This window comes from Patella vulgata, chromosome 7, assembly GCF_932274485.2.
Source record: "Patella vulgata chromosome 7, xgPatVulg1.2, whole genome shotgun sequence".
In the NCBI taxonomy this organism is placed as follows: domain Eukaryota; kingdom Metazoa; phylum Mollusca; class Gastropoda; family Patellidae; genus Patella; species Patella vulgata.
In genome coordinates this window covers 20752684-20778372 of record NC_065885.2, presented here as the reverse complement: position 1 = coordinate 20778372, position 25689 = coordinate 20752684, and the positions used below count along the sequence as shown (strand labels likewise).

Below are 25689 nucleotides of genomic sequence, written 5' to 3'. Positions count from 1 at the left end.
GTTCCGGAATTGAATTCCTTCCATCCCAAAAATAGTGACAATAGAGTGAAAAGGTGATTTCGGGCTATAGCGCATGCGTCGACTGAATAAGTAAATATCTCAACCAACCGTGCAGCCGAAACCTTTTAATTACGTCACGATTCTACTCACACCACCTCCGTTGTTGGGACTGACAGAACTGTGACAGAACTGAATTCCGCGTTAATCGATTGCAATTCTGTCAATTCGGGACGTTCTGGGCTGTGAATCGAGCATCCCCTACGTATTCCTCTTCAATCCTTGCTACTGTTGCCTCTGTAGAGCGCTCATTCAGCAACTAAAACCGGTTAAAATTTTCCTCGGACCCAAAATAACGACTAGCGGACCTGGCAAGATTGAGCACAGAGACGGAACTTGGAAGGAAAGTAAGCTTTGATTAGGTTATTAGCAGAAGATGAAATGGGATGTAATATAAATTATTTATTATTGGTGACAGTAGTTATGTCATTCCGTACACGGAGGACTAATAATTGTCAACATGCTCCCTAAAACTATAAACTCCAAAAAATTGTCATAAAACATAACACATATAAGTAAAGAATATTATATTTTATTGCCACGATCAATGTTTTAATACATGTACATCAATTTCCATAATACCCATACAGTGCAAACTAAAGTAGTTATTCGGAACAGTGACATTTGATACGGTTTTTTTTATGGAGACATTGGTGGTGATGGTCATGATAGTGGTGAGTGACGATGATATTGTCAAGTAATGATGATGATAAAAGGGGTGAATGATGCTGTTAGTAATTAGCAAAGAAAATACTGGCTAGTAATGATGATTGTTCTTGTTGTTCTTATATTGTTTTGTTATGTTTCAAGGGCAGAATTGATAAAAGGCCTGGCCTAATTTCTTACCCTAATAAAGATATTATTATTATTATTATTATGATAGTGGTGAGTGATGATGATAGTGGCAGATCATTGTTGCAGAGGCCAGTTATGATTTTAAAAGTGACGATTGTGTTGAATTGCAACAGGGTGTTATAAGAGTAAATAGTGATTATATTAGAGTCTGAGATGAATCGTAATAGGGTTAGTTGATGATAATGGTAGTGTTTAGCTTTGCTGGGTTATAAATGGTTATGGTGATAACTTTTGAGTTAAGTGATGGAAGAATCTAGAAAGGTATGTAATGAGTTGTAATAGGGTTAGTGATGACAATGGTTATGTTGAGCTGTGGAGGGGTTATAAATGATAGGGTTATTACTGATGCTAGTAATAGCAATGAGCTGCAGTAAGTTTTGAAGGGGTCAGAGATGATAGAAATGAATTTGGAAGGAGTCAGTGATTATAGAGATGAATTTTGATGCGGTGGGTGATGATAGGGATGAATTTTGATGGGGTGAGGGATGATAGAGATGAATTTTGATGCTGTGGGTGATGATAGGGGTGAATTTTGATGAGGTGAGTGATGCTAGAGATGAATTTTGATGGGGTGAGTGATGAGAATAGAGATGAATTTTGATGAGGTGAGAATGATGCTAGAGATGAAGTTTGATGGGGTGAGTGATGAGAATAGAGATGAATTTTGATGAGGTGAGAATGATGCTAGAGATGAATTTTGATGAGGTGAGAATGATGCTAGAGATGAAGTTTGATGGGGTGAGTGATGATACAGATGAAGTTTGATGGGGTCAGTGATGAGAGATTAATTTTGATGGGGTCAGTGATGAAAGAGATTGTGAACAGGGGTGAGTTATAGATGGTAATGGGTTTGTTTAGGATTAGTGAATGTAAGTATAGTATTCAGGAAAACTTGTCTCCAATTGATTCTGGAGCCACAGTGACTAAGTGAAGTTCATCTGGATTTTTTGGGGTGGTTTCCCTTTGTCAGTGGTGCAGGACTGAGGGCTTGACAAAGCACAGCTCTCTAGTCGTTTGGATTGGACGAAAAACAGAGGTCCCATGTACACATTGGCATGCACGTAATAAAAGATCCCTTGACAGTTGGAATTTGATATAATTTTATTTCCAAATGATTCTAGGTATAAGATGGGAAGGATCACATGAATTGAGAGCTTGATATTTTACTCAACAATGTCATTTTTTCACTACATATGGTATATATTTATTCACTAACTCGCTTATATTCTTGGGTCTTTACAAGTAGGAGAAAACAAGTGCACTCTGAGAAACCCACAAGATTAGGCAGCTGATCCTAGTCTTGTGATGAGGTTACAGGTTAGTCATGAAAAGGAATGATGATGGAGTGACCATAGTATGAATTATTACTGTTAGCTAACATAATACAGAATAGTTACTATTTCTAAAATAAAGTGAATATTTTCATTTCATTACATTAAAATAGTGTTTGAGGATACTGAATAATATCTGATATTGAGATTATTGATTTAAAATCTTTAAAAAAAAAAAAAAAAAAAAAAAAATCACTATTTTTAAAACTATGGAGATTATTACATTTGATTAAAATGTGTATACAATAAAAAATATTTTAGATATTAATAATATGTTAAAATCTATTTACAATTAAAAGTTAATTAAATATCATGAAATTTGAGGTGTCACATCACATAATATTGTTGACTCAAATAGTTTAATTTTTTCTAAAACCATTTCTTTACTACCTTCTGTATCTATTTCCTGAAATAGAGAAAGATGGAGTTTAAAATCAATCTCTGTATTTTAGGACCATTTCAAAAATAGAGAGAGAGAGAAATGGGGTTTAACGTCCACTCGACACAAACTAGGTTATTTTGGGACTAACATATGGTTTAATTTTATTTCAATAATTCGCTTGCGCGTAGGGGTCTTTAGCAATGGGAGGAAACCGGAGGACCCGGAGAAAACCCACGAGGCAACCCTACACGTACAACCTGGGATTCGAAACCACACCAGTTGACTCAATGACAGGCCTTATGATACAGCGCGAGCGTGCTAACCATTCGGCCACCCAACCCCCCCATTTCAAAAATAACATGCTTGCAAGAATCTATGAAAGTGGGAGGAATTACTCTGTAGGATCAAAACCAGGACATTTTACAACCCATGTATAATATCATTCATCCCTCGCCCCTTCCCAGAAATAATATTAACACAATGTTAGGCAGGCAACCTTATTTCATGTCCCGCATATGATGAATATTGACATAACAGACCAAAATTTTATTTGATGGAGAGTAAGGGAGTCTGTCATTGGTGCATGTCTGATGTGTGAGAATGATTGCTATACTATTTTTCATATTCAGGCATATTCCTGAAGCAATGGCCCAAGAAATCCTTCTCTGGTCATTGCTGGATTGGCTTCTGATACTTGAGCTTTTGAGGGAGTGTGTCTATTCTTCCCGTTCAATCAAATCTATCCCTAGAGTACAGCAACATGGCAGCCCTTCGTTTAATCTGGGGTCTTCCGTAAAACTTTGGACAGTGATTTAAGGTATTAAAAACGGTGAAAGTATTGTTCGTCTCCACACAGTATTGTTTACATTGTATCCATCTTGACAACCTCGTTTGTCATGCAATTAGTTTTTCAGCAATATTCTCCTATGCACTGGTTACATGGACATAATAAAATCGTCAGTCATAACGTAACGTAATATGTAAACATATTTGGTCCAATTAGGAGCTCTGTTTAAAGTGTAATGATATTGTTACGCAGTTAGCAATTGGTTGTTAATCGGACTATTGACCAGTCATAATTTGGAACAGAAATTCACTTCCTTTACAGCAGTGTTAAGTGGGATTAGCTCTAATCAAACGAAACACTGAGAGGAATATATTCCAGTGACTAATAATTATTTGATTTACGGCAAGGTCTAGGTCACCTAGATTATCCTACACCATTTTTTTCTATTAAGCAAAACAGATAAGGTTAAACAGACTCAATCTAGCATTTTTACCCTGTAGTGGTCGTGTTCTTCTCTTTTAGTCAAACTTCCACAACCTGGGGGTTTACATACAATTCTCACTATTTATTGTATTATTTCAAAAATACAATTTCTAAGACAAAGTTTACTTACCAATACTTTACAAGGTAGTTTTCCATGTGATTTCTTGATTAACCAGTCTTCATGTAGTCTGTGTAGTGTCTTCAAATAGTCCTGTATATCAAAAAGATCGGGTAAGTGCAGGTTTGTGTAGGTCACCAATTACAGTGATTTTTGTCTCCCACAACTATCCCAGCATGAAAGCAGTGTTAGAAACATAATGAAACACTTGAAAACAACTGGGGAAACTGCCTTGTTAACACTTTGATTTAGCTATACTGCATAATTTACTTAAATATCCCATGTTTTAGATTTCATTCTGTTGACTGCTTGCACCACCATGTTTTGACTGATTTCTAATAATTCTGGTGACCTGAGTCGCGTAACTCTTGACGTCACAATCCAACTATTACCCAGGTTAGCATTAAAACATGTTTACCGGTACTATATAAAAACGATGTAGCAAACAATAAACTTTATAGTAACTTTACAGATCTGCCTTCGTCTGGATTATAACCAATTAGACAAGGTTAGAATGAAGACTTTTCTACTTCTATCAAAACTTACTAGAGGTACTCCTTTTTCTTCATTACGATTTCGTTCTTCTATTCTTTGTAAACATGTTTCTGGACTGGCTTTTAAATAAACTAAAAACAAGGAAAAGTATTGGTATTAGAGGCGTTTATGGTAGAAGGTGGGAGGTCATATGGAAAGATGTGGTGTTAGGCTGACCTTAAAAATATCTTTGTTTCATCAAACCCAACCCACAATCGAGGAGAAGGGTCGGTAGGTCAGGGTTTTTTTTCAGATTTTTTTTTTAAAAAGCTAATTTGACAGCTTGATAATTTTCCGGGTGAAAACATTCGTTTTCTTTAATTGGCAAACAAATTAATGACTTCGGGATTTTTCGTGATGCACGACTCGCACACGATTTGCCACGAACTTGAAGTGTGAAACTCCTTCAACACATTTTTAACGATCGTGCGAGTTGTGCCTTCATTTTTCTTGAAAACGGATATTGAAAATATCGTCTTCATGTTTAAAACAACGCCCCACAGACATAGAGGCAGAATCATTTCGACGGAATGGACGTGCTTTCGGCTGCAACCATTTTGTTGAGAAGCGACACCTATGACGCTTTTGTCTTGATCAACCAGTTTCAATAATGAATCAAACCATAGCCATAGTAAAGGGAAATAACTCTCGTGATATATTTCAGGTTGACACACAAAATAAAATAAAAGGATCGCGGAAAAGTGCAATAAAATAATTTAAGTCGGGGGTGGTTTTAGTTAGTCGGTCGCGTTAGGCAAAACAAAGATATTTTTAAGGTCAGCCTTATCATTAAGGCTGTGCAAAAATATCGATATAATCGATGATCGGTAGAAGTTATTTAGCGATACGATAATCGATATTGAAATTCAAATATCGATTATCGGTATATTTACCTTCTGACGGCAAGTTACGGTCACTTTCACATGACTGAACTTGCCGTAGTCTGGCATGCAGACGAATGAACGAATACACAACGTCAACACAACAACTATTTTCCCCCTCTGCTTACAAACTGGCACATTTTAAATATATATTATTGTAAAAAAACTAAACTTTAAGATTAAATACATTATTTTAATATTTTCGTTGTTTTTGTTGTTATTCCTAGTTGAAACTAAAATAGGTCACGCACTTTGTGAACAATGACGATCGCACGTGATATAGTAAAATTAGAATTATCTCCCTTCTTTGCTCTTGATTGATTTATAGAGAAATTGTCTGCTTTCACGATAAAACTAATTGTATTATTAATGATCAACTCAGCTTTTATTACTAAATCATGTCAGATACAGCCCATACAAAACACGTTTTTGACTTCCCGGGAAAATATCTATATCTCTCGTAATTTCTTGGAAGAATTCTACTTTGAAAACCGGTAATTATTTTTTTTATTGTCCAATCAATAGACGCCTTCTATTATATTTTATTCTATTATTAGTAACACTATGTGATCGCCAGTAACTTGCAAAGAGAAACCATGTATTGTCTTTGTATTTATCGGAGATATTGGAATAAAAAAAAGGTTCAAGTGAATCAAGAACAAAACTTAGAATAATACTCAAGTTAATCCTACATTTAGCAACTAATTGATTTTTTTTACGTACATGGGCACAGTATTAGACTAGGATAATAACACTACTGTAACTCGATCAACACAAATAACAGGTCGGTAAAGTTCGGTTTTTCCGGAAGAATGATAATCGATTATTATCGATAATCGCTGACAAATTCTTGCCGATAATCGATATTGAAATTTCATATCGATTCCCAGCCTTACTTATCATAAATACATTCTTTCTTTAATCATGGTTAGCACTTGAACAGGGTTGCCTATAAATCTTCTAAAAAGTTAATCCATGTAGTTTGCATTACACACGTTTGTCAATGTTACATTTATACTTACATTTAGATGGCAAAACATCATCATTGAGCATGGCATAATAGTGTGGCAGACAAATAGAATCACATAATTCAAATTACAAGTATCTTTATCATCAATTTCCATGACTAAATATAAATTACTGTCTCCATCCATATCGCCTGCTGTCACCACCTACTGGGCATAAGTGTGCATTTAGCGAAACGCTATGATTTACGTTTACACCTCCAGTTATGTAAATGCAAGTATAACTGCTAAGCTGTGAAACTTTTCTATTATTTACCATTTGTTAGAATATAGAATCTGATTTCTAACTGGGTAGGTAGAGTTATATTCCCTTTGTTTTTACTTTCAGTATGTTGAATGTCTTTGTTTTGACTTACCTATAAGATCTAATTGTGCTTCTGCATTAGTTTTAATCCAATCATGCCATTCACATAACATAGCATAATCTACTTCTGGCATTAATTTACTAAAATAAAATCAACTCCTATAACATTTGTTTTTAATCTATCAAAAGTAAGGTGGCTGTTATGTCAATTTTTGGACTTTGGACAGTAAATCCAACCAATGAACAAAAGTAAGTCCTTAAAGTGGTATGCTAAAGTGCCGATGTAAAAACAGATTAAAAATAAAACAAAGTACATGTAATAATAATGGGACATCCAGTTGGAAGATTACATACAGCCAGCTAACTCCAATAAATAGGTCTACATGTTACTAACCTTTGATGAAGATTTTCAATAAAACAATATCTAGCACTATAAACAGATCTTTCTGTCATTCTAACTTTCATATCATCCTGAAAATAATCAACATTATAAAATATTTCACTCATCTGGTCATTGCTTTAATACAAATACAGGTTGAAAGGTAATCTGTTTATTGGCGATATGTTCAGACTTATTGCCCGATACTGAAATAGTTTATGTTTATGTATGAATTTCTCCTATGATGATGGATGTATCACAGTTCCAATAATGGTAAACCAAACAAATATTCATTCCTAAAATACAATTTGAGTAAATTCTTCCGTTTTATATTCCATATTTTATTATATCTTTCTTTAAAGTTTTACCACCAATGTTTTGTTATTACTTGTGTACTGCAAACAGCCTATTAAAATGCAGTTGTTCCAATCGTGCCAAGATATCATTCACTGATCTATTTGTAGAGTCACAGAAGCCTTGTGCATAAAAGAACCAACATTGGACAGCAGAAATTTTGAATATATGTTAGTGTTAGACGTTACGTAGTATAGAAAATCAACCATAAAGACAAAATGAAATAAATATATATTAAGGCTACACAAAATAAACGTCTTGTTTCTCGGGCAACTGACAGCTGAAACTGTAGGGGGGGAGGGCGGTTTATTATTTTTTTTATCTCATTTATGGCTAGAGGATGGTGCAAAATAAAATTTGCCTATTGTTGAAAATTGTTTGGGCGGGAGGGCGGCCTTGTATTTTATTTATTTTTTTTTTTTAATGAGAAAGTCATTACTTGTCTACGGTTTTGCTTTCAATTATATATTATACATACTTAGAACATAAACCCAAAAATCAAGTCTACTCAAACACTGAACACTGACTGAAAGGAAAATAATTTTCCATATTTAATTCACGTAATGTAGCTTACTAATGGTAATGGTGACAACCATAATTGAAATTGGTTTAAAATAAAATTCCGTACGACTATTAATAGCCGTCCATAATAACGACAATATTTTAAAGAGTAAACCTCTGTCAGCATGTGTATCAAAAATAATCATCACGGTAAACGACACTGCGATCTAAATCTAGTATCGCTGGTTTATAATGATTGACCTAATTCCAACCAATGTCACGTGTCATCGGGATATGACTGTTTCTCAGGTTATTCGGTGTGTTTCTCAGGATATTCGGTGTTCTATCTGGGGTTTATATCGAATGACTATTTAAATTTAACTAACAACTCGTCAGTAAAACCATCAAATGTGTAATCCAATTATTATTTTCCGGATTATCAAAACTACCGTTAAATGTGCTAATGACCCAGATTCTGACTAAGGTATGGTGACTATCATCGTATCGTATTCGTAGCCACAAGTTATAATAATTAACCTGGTCTACAATTCATTGTTTTATAAGTAGGATTTTTTCAAACATGGACCGACTGAAGCCGGCAATAATGAGCCGATTAAGATCGAATGATTGAAATACATTGCATTGTTGTCAATGACTTTCGATGTTTAACACGAATCAAATTCTAGTTCACAAGGGGAGGTAATTAAAATCACGTGATACAAAAATGGAGGTTCTTTCGATATCAATAAAAAAAGACCCGTAAATGAGCGTTTACATCTGAATCAGTTTAATACATTTGAATGGATATTCACGTATGGGGCATGTAGATACATGCGGCATATTTTTTTTATGACTTGCTTATCGATGTTCGGGCGGGCGTTACATATTTTTTATTTTTCATCAAGACTAATAAATAGGCCGCACGCGCAACCAATTTTGCGTGCGGGCGGTGCCCGAGAAACAACTTATTTTATTTGTGTTGCCTAAGATTACATTCATCTGTGAATGGTACGATTATTTAAAAAGATTCACCTTTAATGAATGATGATTCTGTAACATGGTTAATGTGACGTATGATTGAAACGCTGAACTCCATCTGGTGGCATCTTTATACATCAGATCCTAGAACAATTAAATTACTTTGTAAAATTCCATTTGTAAGCAAACAAAATTAGAAGACATTAATTTTTTTTGTTGGAGCTGACAAAACTTGATTCTGCCATATCCATCACATTAGAATCACAATTTTCAGAAATATAGTCCTATGATAACTGTTTTACATGGGGAGGGGGATTGACTCATGGAGTTGGGATATAAATAGCTTTGAAAGAAAAGTACATATATTAATTTTGTGAGTAGGGCATTGATATTAAATGAAATGAAATGAAATGGAGTTTAACGTCCTACTGTTATGCTCCTAACCTGGGCTAATGAAGACGGGCATACGCCATACAGTGTGCTATGAGGGAATTTTGCCCGGACAGCGGCACTACGGCCTACTCTTATATCGAATTCCAAACTGCCAAGGGATCTTTTACGTGCACGCCAATGTGTACACGGGACCTCGGTTTTTCGTCCCATCCGAACGACTAGACAGCTTTCCTTGTCAGCCCCTCCGTCCTGCATCACTGACAAGAGAGAACCACGCCGGAAGCATTGATATTAACAAATGAAATGAAATGAAATGGGGTTTAACATCCTACTGTTTTGCTTCTAACCTGGGCTAATGAAGATGGGCATACGCCATACAGTGTGTTATGAGGGAAATTTTGCCCGGGCAGCGGCGCTACGGCCTACTCTTATATTGAATTCCAACTGCAAAGGGATCTTTTACGTGCATGCCAATTTGTACACGGGACCCTGGTTTTTCGTGCCATCCGAACAACTAGACAGCTGTCCTTGTCAGGCCCTCCGTCCTGCATCACTGACAAGGGGAAACCACGCCGGAAAATCTGGATGAACTTTCTCGGCAAATGCAGGGATCGAACACTCAACCTCCAGGCTAGCGAGCCAGCGTCTTACCCACTTAGCCACGTGATCCTCCTTGATATTAACAAGTCTACTTACCAAACTATTAAAACCTCTTATACATTTCCATTTTTCAACTGGTTCAACTAAAACCTATAATAATCAACAATAATAAATAAATAAAATTACAAAAGAGTCATCATTTTGCCATGAATTAAGGTCGGTTTTAGAAGACTTCTTAAGAGTTGAGGTTTCAATCCCTAGCTTGATTGTGACAAGGAGAATGGTCACCAGCCTAACCTTGTGGGTCCTCAAGTTTCTTTCCACTGCTAAGGCTAAAGCGCCTATACACAAGCAAATTATTAGTCTCAAGGTGTCGAGTGGAGTCTCTCTCTCACCTATAACAAGGTAAAAGATCTCTCTCACCTCAAACATAGTAAAAGATCATCCATATAACAAATAAAAATCTCATTTTTCAAAAATCTTAAATTACTTAAAATATAAATCAGGGTTAGCTCCTTGAAATGGAAAGCAAAACTAAATTAGTATATTATAATTAGGAACTACTTACTTCAACATTTAGAAACTTTTTAAAATAATTCAAAAATGTAGATTTTCCACAGCCAATATTTCCCTCTACAGCTACCTGGAAAATAAAAAAAATTTATAGCTACAAAAACATAATCATTAAAATTTCTGACATAATGCATCCGATTCAAGTCTGTATTTCAAGACCATACCATGATAGTAACAACACAACATGCTCTGTGTGGTCTTGTAATTGAAAGTGAAATTAGCGCTTTTGGAGATCTTTTCCAGTCACTAATCACATTGTACATGTAAATATTGGACTGCTTAGGCCAATCCATCGCTAAGAAGCTGAAATTTTTAGAATATATTCAATTCCCTTTACATTATCTATTTTTATTAACTATTTTAACAAGAACTGTCAGCTCTTTATCTAAACTTCCATAATGTCGCTTTAATAACACCTACACTTACAGAATAAACAGACTTCTTTTCTTTACAAACATCATCTTCGGATTTATCTGAAAATATATTACAAATTAGTTTCTTTATATTGTTTTAAAATTAAAAAAAATAATTTAGATTGCTTGGACTTGATGATTGATCCCAAGTACAGAGTAGATCTACGTGACGAGGAGTAGAGTGCATCACATTCCATAATAATGGGTTTTCTCTCCCCCCCCCCCCCCGCACATGACAGAATATGTCACGAAATTCTACTTCAGTTCAAACTTACTCGTGAATGTATCGTTATATTCTGTGCAAATATTAGGAAATATTTCTGCATCTGATCCGATCATTTCTAAACTGTAATTATTTTACCGCTACGTGCTCTTGTATAATAATTTAGTCGATCTTGATCGGTAATCATCTATCATCACAAAACTCTTTTTTGATATTCCCGCCCGGAAATTGTCTTTGTCATCCAGTCAAATATGTAACGTAGACATGAGTGAAATGTGACTGTTTGATCAAGTCGAAAATAACCAGCGACCCGGTAGTCTCGGTCACCCTAAACCCCCTAGTCTTCAACGTACGGAGAATATTTGTCTGGATGATAGAGACTAGCGACCCGGAAGTTATAATTATCGCGGGAAATCCATTCATTGAAGAAGGCGGGTAAACAGAGAAGCCAAACTAACCCAAGTTAATCTGAATAAAACTACCTCAAAATGGTTCGAACTAAAGCAGATTGCGGTGGTGGATCAGCCACCAGGAAAGGTATAAAATTTAACCACAGTCATATTAGAACAAATTTATATTATTCATTCGAGATATATTAATGTTTTTTTGGACCTCTCCACTCCAAAAGTTGTTCAACTTGTTTCATGTCCGGGGATGAGAAAGAGCCACTTCTAGTACTGATATAACATTATTAACATATTTAACTGATTTTGATGGACAAGATGATTTAAATGAACCTGTCGACACAAATCTCAAACTCGAAGCTGTCACAAAAATAACTTGAACAACATCAACATCGATCTATATAAATAATAATATATGCCTTTTAACTCAACTGTCAAATTTCAACGCAAAATTTGATAACTGCAACTACTACTAGTACTACACTATATGCGTTTTTATCGACCACTGATTAGCCAAGGTGATTTGCATTCAATCAAATTTTCATCTTTAACGTCCATCTAATTCAAATTGGTTAGCCTACCCTAATAATCAACGAATTTATCGACACCGATTTCCGAAGCGATTACATCAAATCGCCAAATTACTTCACAGAGCGATTTGATCGGGTGATCACATGTTTTTTTCAACTGTGTCCAGCCACAACAAATGTTTACAGCTAATCTGAGCATTTAACGAACTCGCCAAAGTACTTTGAAATCAACTATTATACTGTCACATGACATCTCCACTAAATTCAAATCGATTTGGCAAGTCAATAAAAAAGCCTTTAATAAATAGTACCACTAGTACCAGTAAATGTAGTTAACCGGTACTTTGTTTTCTTGAACATTCCAAATTTTCAGTTATCTGTGCTGCAAACACCAACTTGCATAATCAATTAATGTGCATAAAATCGTTTTTACCATCCAATTTATGAGATTTCACAAAAAAAAAAAAAAAAAAATACATGTAACATATGGAACCAGAAATGGTTTAGAAGGTTTAATTAAGCCAAATTTAAATTGGAATTGTTCAGGATTATCTTTTCAATATAGTTGGTCTTGTTGTTCTACTTCTAGGCCAGATTTTGAAGTTGTTCTGCCAAGTTTCTCAATGAAATGTTTTCACTAGGTTAGCTAAGATGGTTTGGTACTGAATTTATGGATTTTGTACAGAATTTGCACACATGACTTTTCATTTACATTTATTGTTACTGATATTTATCCGTACATGTTATCCCAGATTTGTAATTAAAGAAGCTAGTTTCCTATTCTTTGGCAGTTAGATAGAAATGGATTGTAAAGCATAATAATAATTTACTGGTACTGTAATCTGAATGTATAAACAGATTTACAATCAATTTCTGTTTTTACTGTATCAGTTATGTTCAGCGAAATACTCAAAGAGTCTTTGATGTCTGGTTATTCCTGTCTACACCGGTAGTATTCTTTTTTGGGATATGTTTAGCCCTGTTCATCGTTGCTTCATTACAAATGGCACTCGAAAGCATTCTGACATGCAAGTCGTGTGCCAATTTTAAAATTTCCATTTCGTCTTAAAGGAGCTAAATCGCTAACATTTGGGACCTAGAAATTGACAAAAGTGGGTAACAACGCATATAATACTGTAATATGAATGAATTTAAACTGATTAACATTCAATGGTTTCCGTTTTTACTCCAATTTCAAATCATCTATGTTCGGCGAAATAAGCCAGCCGTCTCAAGCGAGTGCAAATTTCTAGGGTCTGGTTATTCCAGTCAACATACGCCGTTTGATTTGGTGCAATGTGTCTAGCCTCGTCCCTCGAGTCTCTTGTTACAACTGGGGCTGAAGCGCATTATGGTACACGATTCGTGTACCAATGGTAAAATGTTTATTTTGTCTTAAATATTGGATATCAAAAGCCCATCTTTTTCTGGTAAGATCACAACATGAATGTTGATTTAATTTGACAAATAAATCGTGTTTTCAATGTTGAAGATTTTGGATGATATTGAGTTAGAGACTTAGCTACTTTAAATATTGATTATCAGAAGCCCATCTTTTCACGGTAAGATACTACCAGTAAGATACATCAATGTTGATTTAAATGGACCAATAAGTCGTGTTTGCAATGTCAAAGACTGTGGATGATATTGAGTTTGCGGCTTGCCTCCTTTAACCTAGACAAGCATAGAAAGGATAGAAAGGTCTAGTATCAGTAGATTAAATTGCAATGACATGTAATTTGAACATCGACTTAAAACAGAAAACCAAACCTCACATCAATTTCACAAAAGATTGTTTTCTTTTACAGCTGTAGCAGCAAGGGCTCCAAGAAAAGCATTAGGCAGCAGTACATCAACAGCAGCAGATGGCTCTTCTCCTTCAGGTAAATATACCTATTTTTTTTCTTTTCTGTAAAGTTCGGAACAAGGAGACTTTTATAAAATACTTTTAACTAGAGACATTCAGTTTGCTTTCAAATATACTATTCAAAAAAAGTAGGGGATATTTGATTTTGGGGGCATAATACTAAAATATGCAAATGACTACGAAAAAAGTCACTATAGAACCTAACAGAAGAAACATTTCCAGCTACATGTGACGCCCAAACGCACCAATAGCTACCGCATGGAATGCAGGTGATGCTTGGGATCATCATGGGGGTCCAACCCAAGATTTGCACGACTCTGACTTTGAATGTTACAGTCATTGTGGCATTGAATTCCAGGGTGGAAACATCAGTTTAATTGTTTTAGTGACCAGAAAACAAATTTTGATATGCGTCGGCTTACCCAAAATGAAAGGTTACGTGCCCTTGGCATGCTACAGATCGGCACAACACAGGCGGTTGTGGCGCGGACGATGAATGTTTCTCAGTCTGTCATAAGCAGGCTATGGTCCAGATACCGTGATACACAATCTGTACAGGACAGACCACGCTCAGGTCGACCAAGGGCGACAACTCAAGCCCAGGATCGATTTATCCGTACCTTGGCCTTGAGAAATCGTGTCATCACAGCAAATCAGATCAGCGCTCGTCTTCAAACAGACACTGGTGTGAGAGTGAGTGGCCAGACGATTCGGAATCGACTGCATAGGGGTCACCTTCGCGCCCGACGTCCTCGCGTGATCCCTTGTTTGAGAGATCATCACATTCAGGCAAGACGTCGTTGGTGTAGGGATCGTCAACACTGGGATAATCGACGCTGGAGCAATGTGATGTTTTCAGATGAGTCAAGGTTCACTGTTGATTTTTTGGACAGACGTAGGAGGGTGTGGCGTCGTCGAAACGAGCGCTTCCAATACGTTAACGTCATCAGACATGATCGATTTGGGGGTGGTTCTGTTATGGTGTGGGGAGGCATCACTGTTGCTGGAAGAACGGCTTTACATGTTGTTGCAGGGCGTGTTACAGGCCAGTACTACCGGGACAACATCTTGGCAGTCCATGTTGTGCCGTTCGCACGACGTCATGGCCGCCGTTTCATCTTCCAGGATGACAACGCAAGATGTCACAGGGCCAGGATCGTTACAGGTTACCTCCAACAACAGAACATCACCACATTACCTTGGCCAGCACTGAGTCCCGACCTCTCCCCCATCGAGCATGTCTGGGACATGCTTGGACAGAGGTTACGGCAACGTCAACAACGTCCTGCCAATGTCCAAGAACTTGCTGCTGCGTTGCAACAGGAATGGGACAATCTGGACCAAAATGACCTTAGACGTCTCATTAGGAGTATGCCACGTCGGATCAATGCTTGTTTGGCAAACAGAGGAGGATTTACCCGTTACTGACTTGGTTGTGATGCTGTGGTAACTTTGCTGTTTGACCCCGGGTATCATTTTACCCTTATAATGGTCAGTCTGTGCCTTACTTAGTCTAACGATCATTTGGAATAAATCGATGAATGTGAACTTCATTTCATTTTGTCATTTGTTTCTTCGTCAGTTTCATTAGGTGACTTTAATAACACTTAAAAATCAAATATCCCCTACTTTTTTTGAATAGTATATGATGATTAAATTCTACCTAAAATAAAAAAAACAGGGACACAATCTCTTTTTTGGGAACCCGCAGAAGCATTCTTAGGCTTTTAATTTCCTCTTTGTTAGCATACATTATGCCTTGGCTTAAGAAGCCTTTGAACTTCACATCGTTTCAATGGAAAATAATCTTGTCATATTGCAGATCAACTAGGTGACTGCTAGGCTAGGTTTATGTAACATCATGTAAAATCTTATACTAGAAAATGCAAGTGATAAAATTATAGGTAGCACATAATGAACTATAAATATTAGTTATCCTAGTGGCTAACCAGGACAGACTGGAAGTGAAGCTGTCTATTGGCATTCCATGGTGGTGTGACTGCATTCGGCAAACCTCGACAGATTCTCTGCATCTAATCTCGACTGTATGACAAATTCCGCCATATTGGAACTATTTCAAAGGCCCCGGATGAAAAATGGCTGCGCCCATGCAGATTTCTGTGGGGAGTATATTATATCAACAAACGTCAAGTTTGGCATTGGGTTTGGGGAATTACCAGGGAATTATATCAAACCAGCAGCCTTGAGACAATATCTCTGCTCGTTTAGTTATATACACTCGACAAAAGACGCCATTTTGGGACTTTTTTGTAAAAGCGGCACGTTTTCCTGTTAAAGTAAACCGGTAGTCGCATCGCAAATGTATGGGCGTAGGTACATATCAATTAAGATCATACAGCCGAGGTTAGATGTAGGGTACCGGAATCTCCCGAGGTTTGCCGAGTGGGTGTGACTGGTGTCTCATCCCAAAGAACAACCAGTATTGTTTAATCTGTAGTACAAAACATTAAGTTCATTATAATAACCTCTGACCTTGTAAGGGTAGACAGAACCAGTTTCCAAGAAATATATCTTTGTTCATTAATGTGGAGTAAATCAAAATTCTTTAACGCTAGAGTTACATGCATGTGTAGTTGATTATTGCATATACATTTGACCGTTTGGTTCGCACAGATTTTAATTGTATTGGAAAACATTTAATTTGTAGGTAACAAATATGGTGGTGGCAATCCTGTCTGTCCCCGACCAACACCTCAATGGCAGAAAGGCATCACAAATTTCTTCATAAATGGTAAAAAAGACAAAGAAAACTCAGCACCTGCAACCATTACTAGTGAAGATATTGAAGACGAACCAGTTGCTGGGTAGGTATTATTTGATGCATAAGCTTTCAATTTTGATTTTGCACTGGTCTTAAACCACAAATCGGGAATAACGTGGGTAAGACGCTGGCTCGCTAGCCTGGAGGTCGGATGTTCGATCCTGCATTGGCCGAGAAAGTTCATCCAGATTTTCTGGCGTGGTTCCCCATTGTCAGTGATGCTGGATGGAGGGTCTGACAAGGACAGCTGTCTAGTCTTTCGGATTAGACAAAAAATCATGGTCCCGTGTATACATTGAAATGCACGTAAAAGATCCCTTGGCAGTTGGAATTTGATATAAGAGTAGGTGATAGTGCCGCTGCCCGGGCAAAATTTCCCTCATAGCACACTGTATGGCATATGCCCGTCTTCATTAGCTCAGCATAGGAGTAGGACGTTAAACCCCATTTCAGTTCATTTCATTTCTTAAAACACAAATCAGATTATCAATTTAAACTGCTTGATTTGTCTTCTTTCTGTGATCCAGTGTACAAATATCCCCAAGCATATTGTTCTCTTGCCATTTTTTTTTTGGAGTCAAAACTTTTGTAAGCTATCTTTAAATTAGAAATTCTTTAAGCGTATATTTAAATTTATAATTTTGTTTTTCAGTGGGTCAGGTGCATCTGGAGATAAAAGTTGAACGATCAAGTGAAATCATTCAATTCAATCAAACTCATTAACTGTGTACAAATCTGCATCTGTATTGTGCTAGTGTTTTTTTGGGAGTCTGCAGCATCTACATGTATAGGTCTTTGATCTCTTGTATTCAGGAACTCTTTAGTAAATGATACATTGGTGATATCGGGATGGAGGGTTAAATGGAACTATTGGCAACGAATGTGTGTTCATTTCTGGATTTTCTTTTTTGTCATTAAATGATAAATAAGCTATTTTTAAAAATGAAGGGTTTACATTTTTTTTTTGTTTCAATGAATTTATTGTTTTATTCATAAAATAATAATTAACTTGATGTCATGTTGTATATAATATAAAACAAACTGAATTTTTATATCATTATCATAGCATATTATTATCATTGTCAATAAAGGAATTTGCAATTTTTTAAATATCTGATTTTCTGGTGAAATTCATATGCATAACGAGTGTATATAGAAATTGAAAACCAAGAAAGGATTCTAAATGGAAATGAATTTTGTTCATTTAAGGCATTTGGCCCAAAACTCACATGTAACTGAAAATTTGTATAATAATATATAACACTAACATTGCACTGAATTCCACATATACCTTTGAGTGTCTCAGTAATGTGCTGGCTCGATAACCAGAAAGTCACAGGTTTGATCCTGGTGTCGGCAGAGAAAGTTCCCCAAGTCAGTGGAGGGAGAACTTCATGTAATTCCAAAAATACAAAACAATAACTGGTATATATGATGGTAAAGAAAGAGAGGAGTGGGGAACTCTAATGAATACATAATTAGGTCTGGTATTTATAAAATGAAATTGACATGGTAAATAATATATATAATTAATGACAGTATAGCTATACATAGTTCAAGTACAAAATATGTAAAAGAGGGCTATGGTGTAAAAATGAATAACAAATCGTGCTGTTAATAATTACTTCTGTTGATTGTGTTGCTTATCCTGGACATCCAACACATCTCATATTTCCTTGCGATGGAAGTCCCGGACACATCTTCATTGACTGGTCCCTTCTTTAGTAACATTCAAGTAAACTTGGAGATCTACATCCTTCTTCATAATAGTAAATCCTGTTTCAAAATCTGACCAGAATTGTAATTAACAGAAGCTGAATATAAAACAGAACAGCTTCAATCGAACACAAAAATAATTAACTATAAACAAGTCTATACTTTAAAAGTATGCCTTTTCTTGTTGTGCAGTGACAATATCTCTGTACCACAAATGTTCACATATTGTATTTAATATGGGCACTAACTCAGACACTTCATTCTCAGCTTCAGTTTGATTATAATGGGGCACATTTTTAATGCGGAGAATTGGAATGTTCCATGTGCTCTCAAAGTCACGGATGTCTCGTTGTGTTACTTCACTATGAGCATGTTGATCAAATCTAAATACATGTTAAGGTCGTTTAATTTCTGAAAAATATTCAATACTTTGATTCAATCAAAACTTATAGATGCCTTCCCATGATATATTTCAACTAAAACACTAAAGGATCTATCAAACGTTTGCTTCAAATCCCTTTCAAAACATTTTAATTGCAATGAACTACCCCGAGCCGTAAAAATATATTTTAAGCAGCCATGTTTGTTAGGTTACATGACTGAATGGAGGATCAATTTTAACTTGTATTTGTTGTACGCTTAAAGTCTTTCATTGCTCTCACAATGGCTAGCAATTCGATCAACACATTATTACCAAGTGCACCCTATGCCACGCGAGCAGACAGCCTGCTTGTTTGTGATACCCTTACATTTTTGTCCTGTGTGTACCCCATGTGTGTATTTCAGGGTATTTTTTCTAATTAGATTATGTGTCTCTAAATGACTACCCTATAAATACTTCCGTGGGAATGCATTTTTACATAAGAAATGTGTGAAACTCTGTTGTTTTAAACTGCTGCATTTATTATAAAGGATACTTAGTACCTAAGACTATTTTACATAAATTATCACCAGGATTAGTGAGTTTAGTTAGAAACTGAGGTAATTCTTCAAAACTTCCTTTATCTATAAATGAGAAAAGGAATAAAATACCATCTGTCTTGTCTGTACACGACTGAAAAAAAAAGATCCACGATTACACATTGTTTTGCTTGACACAATAGAAATTATGACTGAAAAACTTATATTGGGGTCCAATGTGCTTAAACTCACATGTTAATTGTGTGTTCTCTTTTTTTATGTTGTACTATAAACATTTAACATATTTTGTTTGAAGAAGGCATTCAGATGACATAAACTTTTGACATTAAACTGTCTATATTGGTATTATAAAGGGGTGAGTCTTGTGGTGAAATATTGGAAAGCCTATATTGGTTTCGGAGTGATTTGGGAATTATAATTATTTGAAATACAATTGTCTGGCACATATATTAATCCTCCTGGCAGAACACCTTTATGACAGAAAGTAAGATAGGTTGCCAGGCAACTAAACATACGCCCACAGCAGCTAAATCGTCCGAGCGGTCGACAAGAGTTGTCGTATATTTGTTCTTTTGCAGGTAATTAGGGGGCATTTAATAGACAATTTCATACAGATGACATTATAATTTTCGTCGTTTAAGGGTTCACAAGGTTCTAAAAACTAAAACAAGGGCTGTAACTCTGAAAGTAATCTACAGAAATTGTTGAAATTCGACAGATTTTTTCGTTTTACTAATCCAAATAATACATATCAATTTCATACAGATCGGATGATAACTTTTGTCGTTCGAACATTCACAAGGTTCAACAAAGTAAAACAAGGGTCATAACTCTAGAAGTAATTGAAAGAAATTGCTGACATTCAATAGGCTTCATCATTTCACTAATTTAAATGAAGCATATGAATTTCATAAAGATTGGATGATAACTTTTGTCGTTCAATCGTTCACAAGATTCAACAAGGTGAAACAAGGGCCATAACTCTAGATGTAATTAACGGAAATTTGCTGAAACTCAATAGGCTTGTTCGTTTTACTAATTTAAACGATACCTATAAATTTCATACAGATCGGATAATAACTTTTGTCGTTAAAGCATTCACAAGGTACAACAAACTGAAAAAAGGGCCATTACTCATGGTGTAATTAACGGAAATTGTTGAAATTTAATAGGCATCTTCGTAGCACTAATTTAAATGATGCATATCAATTTCAAACAGATCGGTTGATAACTGTTGTCATTAGAGCGTTCAAAACATTCAAAAAAGTGAAACAAGGGCCATAACTCTAGATGTAATTAACGGAAATTGCTGAAATTCAATAAGCTTCTTTGTTTTACTAATCTAAATGATGCATATAAATTTCATACAGATCGGATAATAACTTTTGTCGTTAGAGCATAAACAAGGTACAACAAAGTGAAACAAGGGCCATAACTCAGAGCGTAATTAAAGGAAATTGCTGAAATTCAATAGGATTCTTCGTTTCACTAATTTAAATGGTGCATATCAATTTCAAACAGATCGGATGATAACTGTTGTCATTAGAGCGTTCACAAGATTCAACAAAGTGAAACAAGGGCCATAACTCTAGATGTAATTAACGGATATTGCTGAAATTCAATAGGTGTCTTTGTTTTACTAATTTAAATGATGCATATAAATTTCATACAGATCGGTTGATAACTTTTGTTGTTAGAGCGTTCACAAGAAGCAACAAAGTGAAACAAGGGCCATAAATCTAGATGTAATTAACGGAAATTGCTGAAATTCAATTGGTTTCTTTCTTTTACTAATCTAAATGATGCATATAAATTTCATACAGATCGGATAATAACTTTGTCGTTAGAGCATTCACAAGGTACAACAAAGTGAAACAAGGGCCATAACTCACGGCGTAATTAACGAAAAATGCTCAAATTCAATAGGCTTCTTCGTTTCACTACTTTAAAATGATGCATATCAATTTCAAACAGATCGGATGATAACTGTTGTCATTAGAGCGTTCACAAGATTCAACAAAGTGAAAAAAGGGACATAACTCTAGATGTAATTAACGGAAATTGCTGAAATTCAATAGGCTTCTTTGTTTTACTAATTTAAATGATGCATATAAATTTCATACAGATCGGTTGATAACTTTTGTCGTTAGAGCGTTCACAAGGTGCAACAAAGTGAAACAAGGGCCATAACTCTAGATGAAATTAACGGAAGTTATTGAAATTAAATAGGCTTCTTCATCTCACTAATGCAAACAACATATATCAATTTCAAAACAATCAGATGATAAATGTAGTCTGTAGAGTGTTTGCAAGAAATTGTAAACGAGGGACGGACCGACAGACGGACGGGAGCGACGGCAATATACGACCACATTTCCATGTGGGCGTATAAAAATGATAGTTAGATTACAATGTTGTGTGAAAAAATAAATAAGCAGAACAAAATTGTAATCTATGTCAATTAGATTGAAATGGGGTTTAATGTCCACTCACCATTAAACAGGTCATTGTATGACTTGTATTTCAAAAATTTGATTTACTGAGAGAAACCCAGTATTTTCAAAAGTAACAAGTCTTTTTATCCATGAACCCACTAGGCAGAACATAACAATACACAGTGAATATTAAGTTCAAATGTTAATTGAATACTTTGGGATCGATAAGCTTACTGCACGACAACATTATTCAAAACCCCACAGATGAACCAAATGGTAAGTGATATGAGGTATTATTCAATAAAGAGCAAGCATACACTACGTCTGCAGCTACTGTCAAAACAGTTTGGGCATGTGGTACACTGACCATGAGCTACCACAATAGCATACTGCAGAGCGTCTAATATATAACGGTAGGTCTACTTACACTTAAAATATGATCAAATTTTTTGAGTGAGTTTTCACCAGCATCCCAAAGTTGAAGTTTAAATAAGAATACTTTATTAAGTTGAGTTATTCTAGTTGGCCAGTAAACAGTTGATACCTGCACACCTGTAAAATATAATAAACATGGACAGAGTTATTCCCCTTGATGCATTTTTTATTATTATTAGTACATGGGTTCGCTTTATTCATTTATCTCTGCCAGAACCAGACTATAAGATTTCCTGTTACAATTGCATTTGTGGCAAGTATTAATCGCCACATTTCCGCAGCTCCTTGCCTTTGGGTTAGTTGAACAAGGTAGAAAGAAATGAGTATAGATATGGTGGTCTGCCGATACCCCTTCTAGGGCCTGAAACTGGGTCTCAAATAATTGACTACCATATATAGTAGATACCACACCTACTACCCCAATCCCAACTCAGATATTGATACTTAGTTCAACTTCCCTTAATGCCCCGGTTATTTAAAAGAAAAGCTCAAATCCATGGTATCATTGTCAAAATGTTGCATGTTAATTAACCAGTAATTGTTATTCCATAAATAGTTTTCAGTGTCACAGTGTGCAACATTCACCCTTTTCACATTTTACTCTCCATATATGTTATGACATATCCCTACAAACAGTGCATAATACATGTTTACACCGAAACCATTCCCATCTGTCCTTCTACTAACCTGGTGTTTCACTGTGTGTTGTTGGAATGGAATAACCACCTAGTTTACAGACAGTGCTTGTCTTACCAACACTTGATTTACCAACCATAAATAATTTATATGTAACTTCTTCTGGTGGATTACTGGGGGGATAACTTGGCCTTTCTAATAAACCTGAATTAAATACACAAAATGAAATAAAAAAAAAACCTTAATGGGTGGACAACTTGAGTCTTTCTCATAAACCTGAATTTAACACACAAAAATAAATTCAAACAAAGATCTTTTGGGTGGGTGGCTTGGTCTTCTTAATAAACTTGAATTAAATACACAAAATGAAATAAAACTAAGATCTGTTAATATCATATTGGTTAAAGATGCAATTGTTATGTGCCAGGATTTTAAAATAGAAAACTTCAGCTGGAAACAGTATTGGTCTCGGGGAGCCATAGTGGCTAAGTGGGTAAGACGCTGGCATGCTAGCCTGGAGGTCACGTGTTCTATCTCTGCATTGGCCCCGAAAGTTCAGAGTGATTTTCCGACGTGGTTTCCCTTTGTCAGTGGTGCAGGATGGAGGGTCTGACAAGGACAGCTGTTTAGTCGTTCGGATGGCATGAAAAACCGAGGTCCGATGCATACATTGGCGTGCACATAAAAGATCCCTTGGCAGTTGGAATTCGATATAAGAGTAGGTAATAGTGCCGCTGCCTGGGCAAAATTTCCTTCATAGAGGTCCCGTGTTCTATCTCTGCATTGGCCTGAAAGTTCAGCATGATTTTCCGACGTGGTTTCCCTTTGTCAGTGGTGCAGGATGGAGGGTCTGACAAGGACAGCTGTTTAGTCGTTTGGATAGCACGAAAAACCGAGGTCCGATGCATACATTGGCGTGCACATAAAAGATCCCTTGGCAGTTGGAATTCGATATAAGAGTAGGTAATAGTGCCGCTGCCTGGGCAAAATTTCCTTTATAGCACGCTGTATCGCGTATGCCCATCTTCACTAGCCCAGTCGAAGCAGAACAGTAGGACGCTAAACCCATTTTCATTTCATTTTCGTATTGGTCTCGATGTTTGTGGATGAAAATGGGTCAAACTCACACCTGGACATCCATAATTAAAGATGGAGGCATGAAATCAATTACTGGTATAAAGAAATGTGCATTTTAAATGAACATAACTTATGTTAGGCAGGATAGATCAATATTATTAATGTTAAACCATACACAATAAAACGTAAAAAAGTTGAAAAGTGAAACTATTTTTATATTTTAGTGTGTATGGTATAAAGTGTGTTTACCTTTAGTCTGGAATGTTGGGCCTTGATTAGATTATATCATGGTTATCAAATACAGATGCAACTTAGTAATTAATAACTTAATTGATTGTGACATTAGGAACAGTTAGGCTAAGAGAACAATTTAACTTACAGTACTGCTATAATAAATTGTAAGTGTTTACTAAAGTCAAGAAAATAAGTCATCAAATATTTTAAATATATAGCTGATATCGATCGTCAAGTGAACATATCAATATAATTTTTTAAAAATGAATTGGGGTATCTGGAATGAACTACCAGTACCACATGTAGATATATGAGCTTCACATTAGAAAAACTTTCTTGCATCATAATTCATACCAAATGTTTTCCTGCTAAAACCATCTCTATGGAATAACGGAGCCAGCATATCTTGACCTTCTCTAGTTTTATACCATTCTGTTTGTAACAGAGAACCTGGACTTAACATTTTACGGTCTCTTCTAGTCTATTTACTTATCTCTCATTCATCTCCTGAAAACAGAAATATACTCATAAAATTGGTAGTTGACAAACATTTGCCAAAAAGGGTGGGCTATCAGTAAGGCTTATAAGGTAGCCTAATCAGCAACTCAGTTGAAAACATTCTGAAAATGTCTTCTGAGGTCGGCAATATATATACAGAATCACTATCATTCTGCGCCAAACAACGGTCTGCTTTTAATTTCTGAATTGCTCAACCCCTCCCTGCATCGATCCATGTTAAATCACACTTTAAAAAAGTCAAACCTCTTTCATTTAGCTCAAAATAAAGTATATATGATCTCATGTGATGGGAAAAGCTTTATAAACAAGATGCTTTGTTTCGAAAAATAAAGTGGAATGTTAGTTTAAAGTTTGGCTTACGAAAGCCCACTATGACTATACTGTATACATACTACCGGTATGTCTCGACTGTGGAACACCATCAGATCAATCCTTAATTAACAGCTTAATTTTTTGTCTTCAGCAGACCCAAATATTTATGTACCATAATGCCCATCTCAAAAGAGGTCTAGTCATTTTTATCTCATAATTGTAACCTTTTGGCTATGCAAGAATTGATTAGACTAAGCAAGAACTTTGATTTGATATTTTGTTCAAATTATTGTTATTTCTGGCATTGCAATGTCTATGCAGTTTGCCTTGTTATGGATGTAGTGCGGTCCTCCTGCACTTACCATTAGGTCAGTGCATGTATCTATCTTTTATAAATGCATGATAGTAACTCCAACAAATTTAAACGAGCTGCACTACAGTACAGGGTATAACTAATAATTAACTGACCACCGCCTATCGTGTCCACAGATTGTGATTATTTCGTGTCGTCAAAAATTACGTGTTGAAATTTTGCCTTTACCCACTTAGTTCAATATAAAGACTTGGATTCCATACAACTTTTTACCAATATTACTTTAAAAAAACGTCATCATCGTTTAAGATTTCAAGGCAGAAATTATCATTTGATA

General features: G+C 35.8%; 3 protein-coding genes across 5 annotated transcripts; 1 reads left to right on the top strand and 2 right to left on the bottom strand.

Annotated features, from left to right (window-relative positions):
* Positions 1-2460: 2460 nt before the first annotated feature.
* LOC126826675 (thymidine kinase 2, mitochondrial) lies at positions 2461-11383 on the bottom strand. The gene is made up of 10 exons (XM_050555667.2): positions 11224-11383; positions 10962-11008; positions 10531-10605; positions 10059-10112; positions 9024-9113; positions 7152-7228; positions 6810-6898; positions 4560-4639; positions 4026-4106; positions 2461-2649 (listed from the first exon to the last, which is right to left on the bottom strand). The coding sequence occupies exons 1-10, from the start codon at positions 11285-11287 to the stop codon at positions 2554-2556; spliced, it is 753 nt and encodes a 250-aa protein (XP_050411624.1). The 5' UTR covers positions 11288-11383; the 3' UTR covers positions 2461-2553.
* A 174-nt stretch (positions 11384-11557) lies between these two features.
* On the top strand, positions 11558-17858 carry LOC126826677 (PCNA-associated factor). The gene is made up of 4 exons (XM_050555671.2): positions 11558-11708; positions 13914-13988; positions 16641-16797; positions 17407-17858. The coding sequence occupies exons 1-4, from the start codon at positions 11660-11662 to the stop codon at positions 17435-17437; spliced, it is 312 nt and encodes a 103-aa protein (XP_050411628.1). The 5' UTR covers positions 11558-11659; the 3' UTR covers positions 17438-17858.
* Positions 17859-18258: 400 nt separating this feature from the next.
* LOC126826676 (ciliogenesis and planar polarity effector 2) lies at positions 18259-25567 on the bottom strand. 3 transcript variants are annotated; one of them, XM_050555670.1, is made up of 6 exons: positions 25508-25567; positions 24563-24715; positions 22949-23101; positions 22254-22378; positions 19388-19524; positions 18259-18853 (listed from the first exon to the last, which is right to left on the bottom strand). In XM_050555670.1, the coding sequence occupies exons 2-6, from the start codon at positions 24669-24671 to the stop codon at positions 18634-18636; spliced, it is 744 nt and encodes a 247-aa protein (XP_050411627.1). In that variant the 5' UTR covers positions 24672-24715; positions 25508-25567; the 3' UTR covers positions 18259-18633. The 3 variants fall into 3 exon arrangements, with proteins under 3 accessions (XP_050411627.1, XP_050411626.1, XP_050411625.1); XM_050555669.2 differs by having other exon boundaries at positions 25402-25534; XM_050555668.2 differs by lacking the exon at positions 25508-25567 and adding an exon at positions 25120-25361.
* Between the last annotated feature and the right edge of the window lie 122 nt (positions 25568-25689).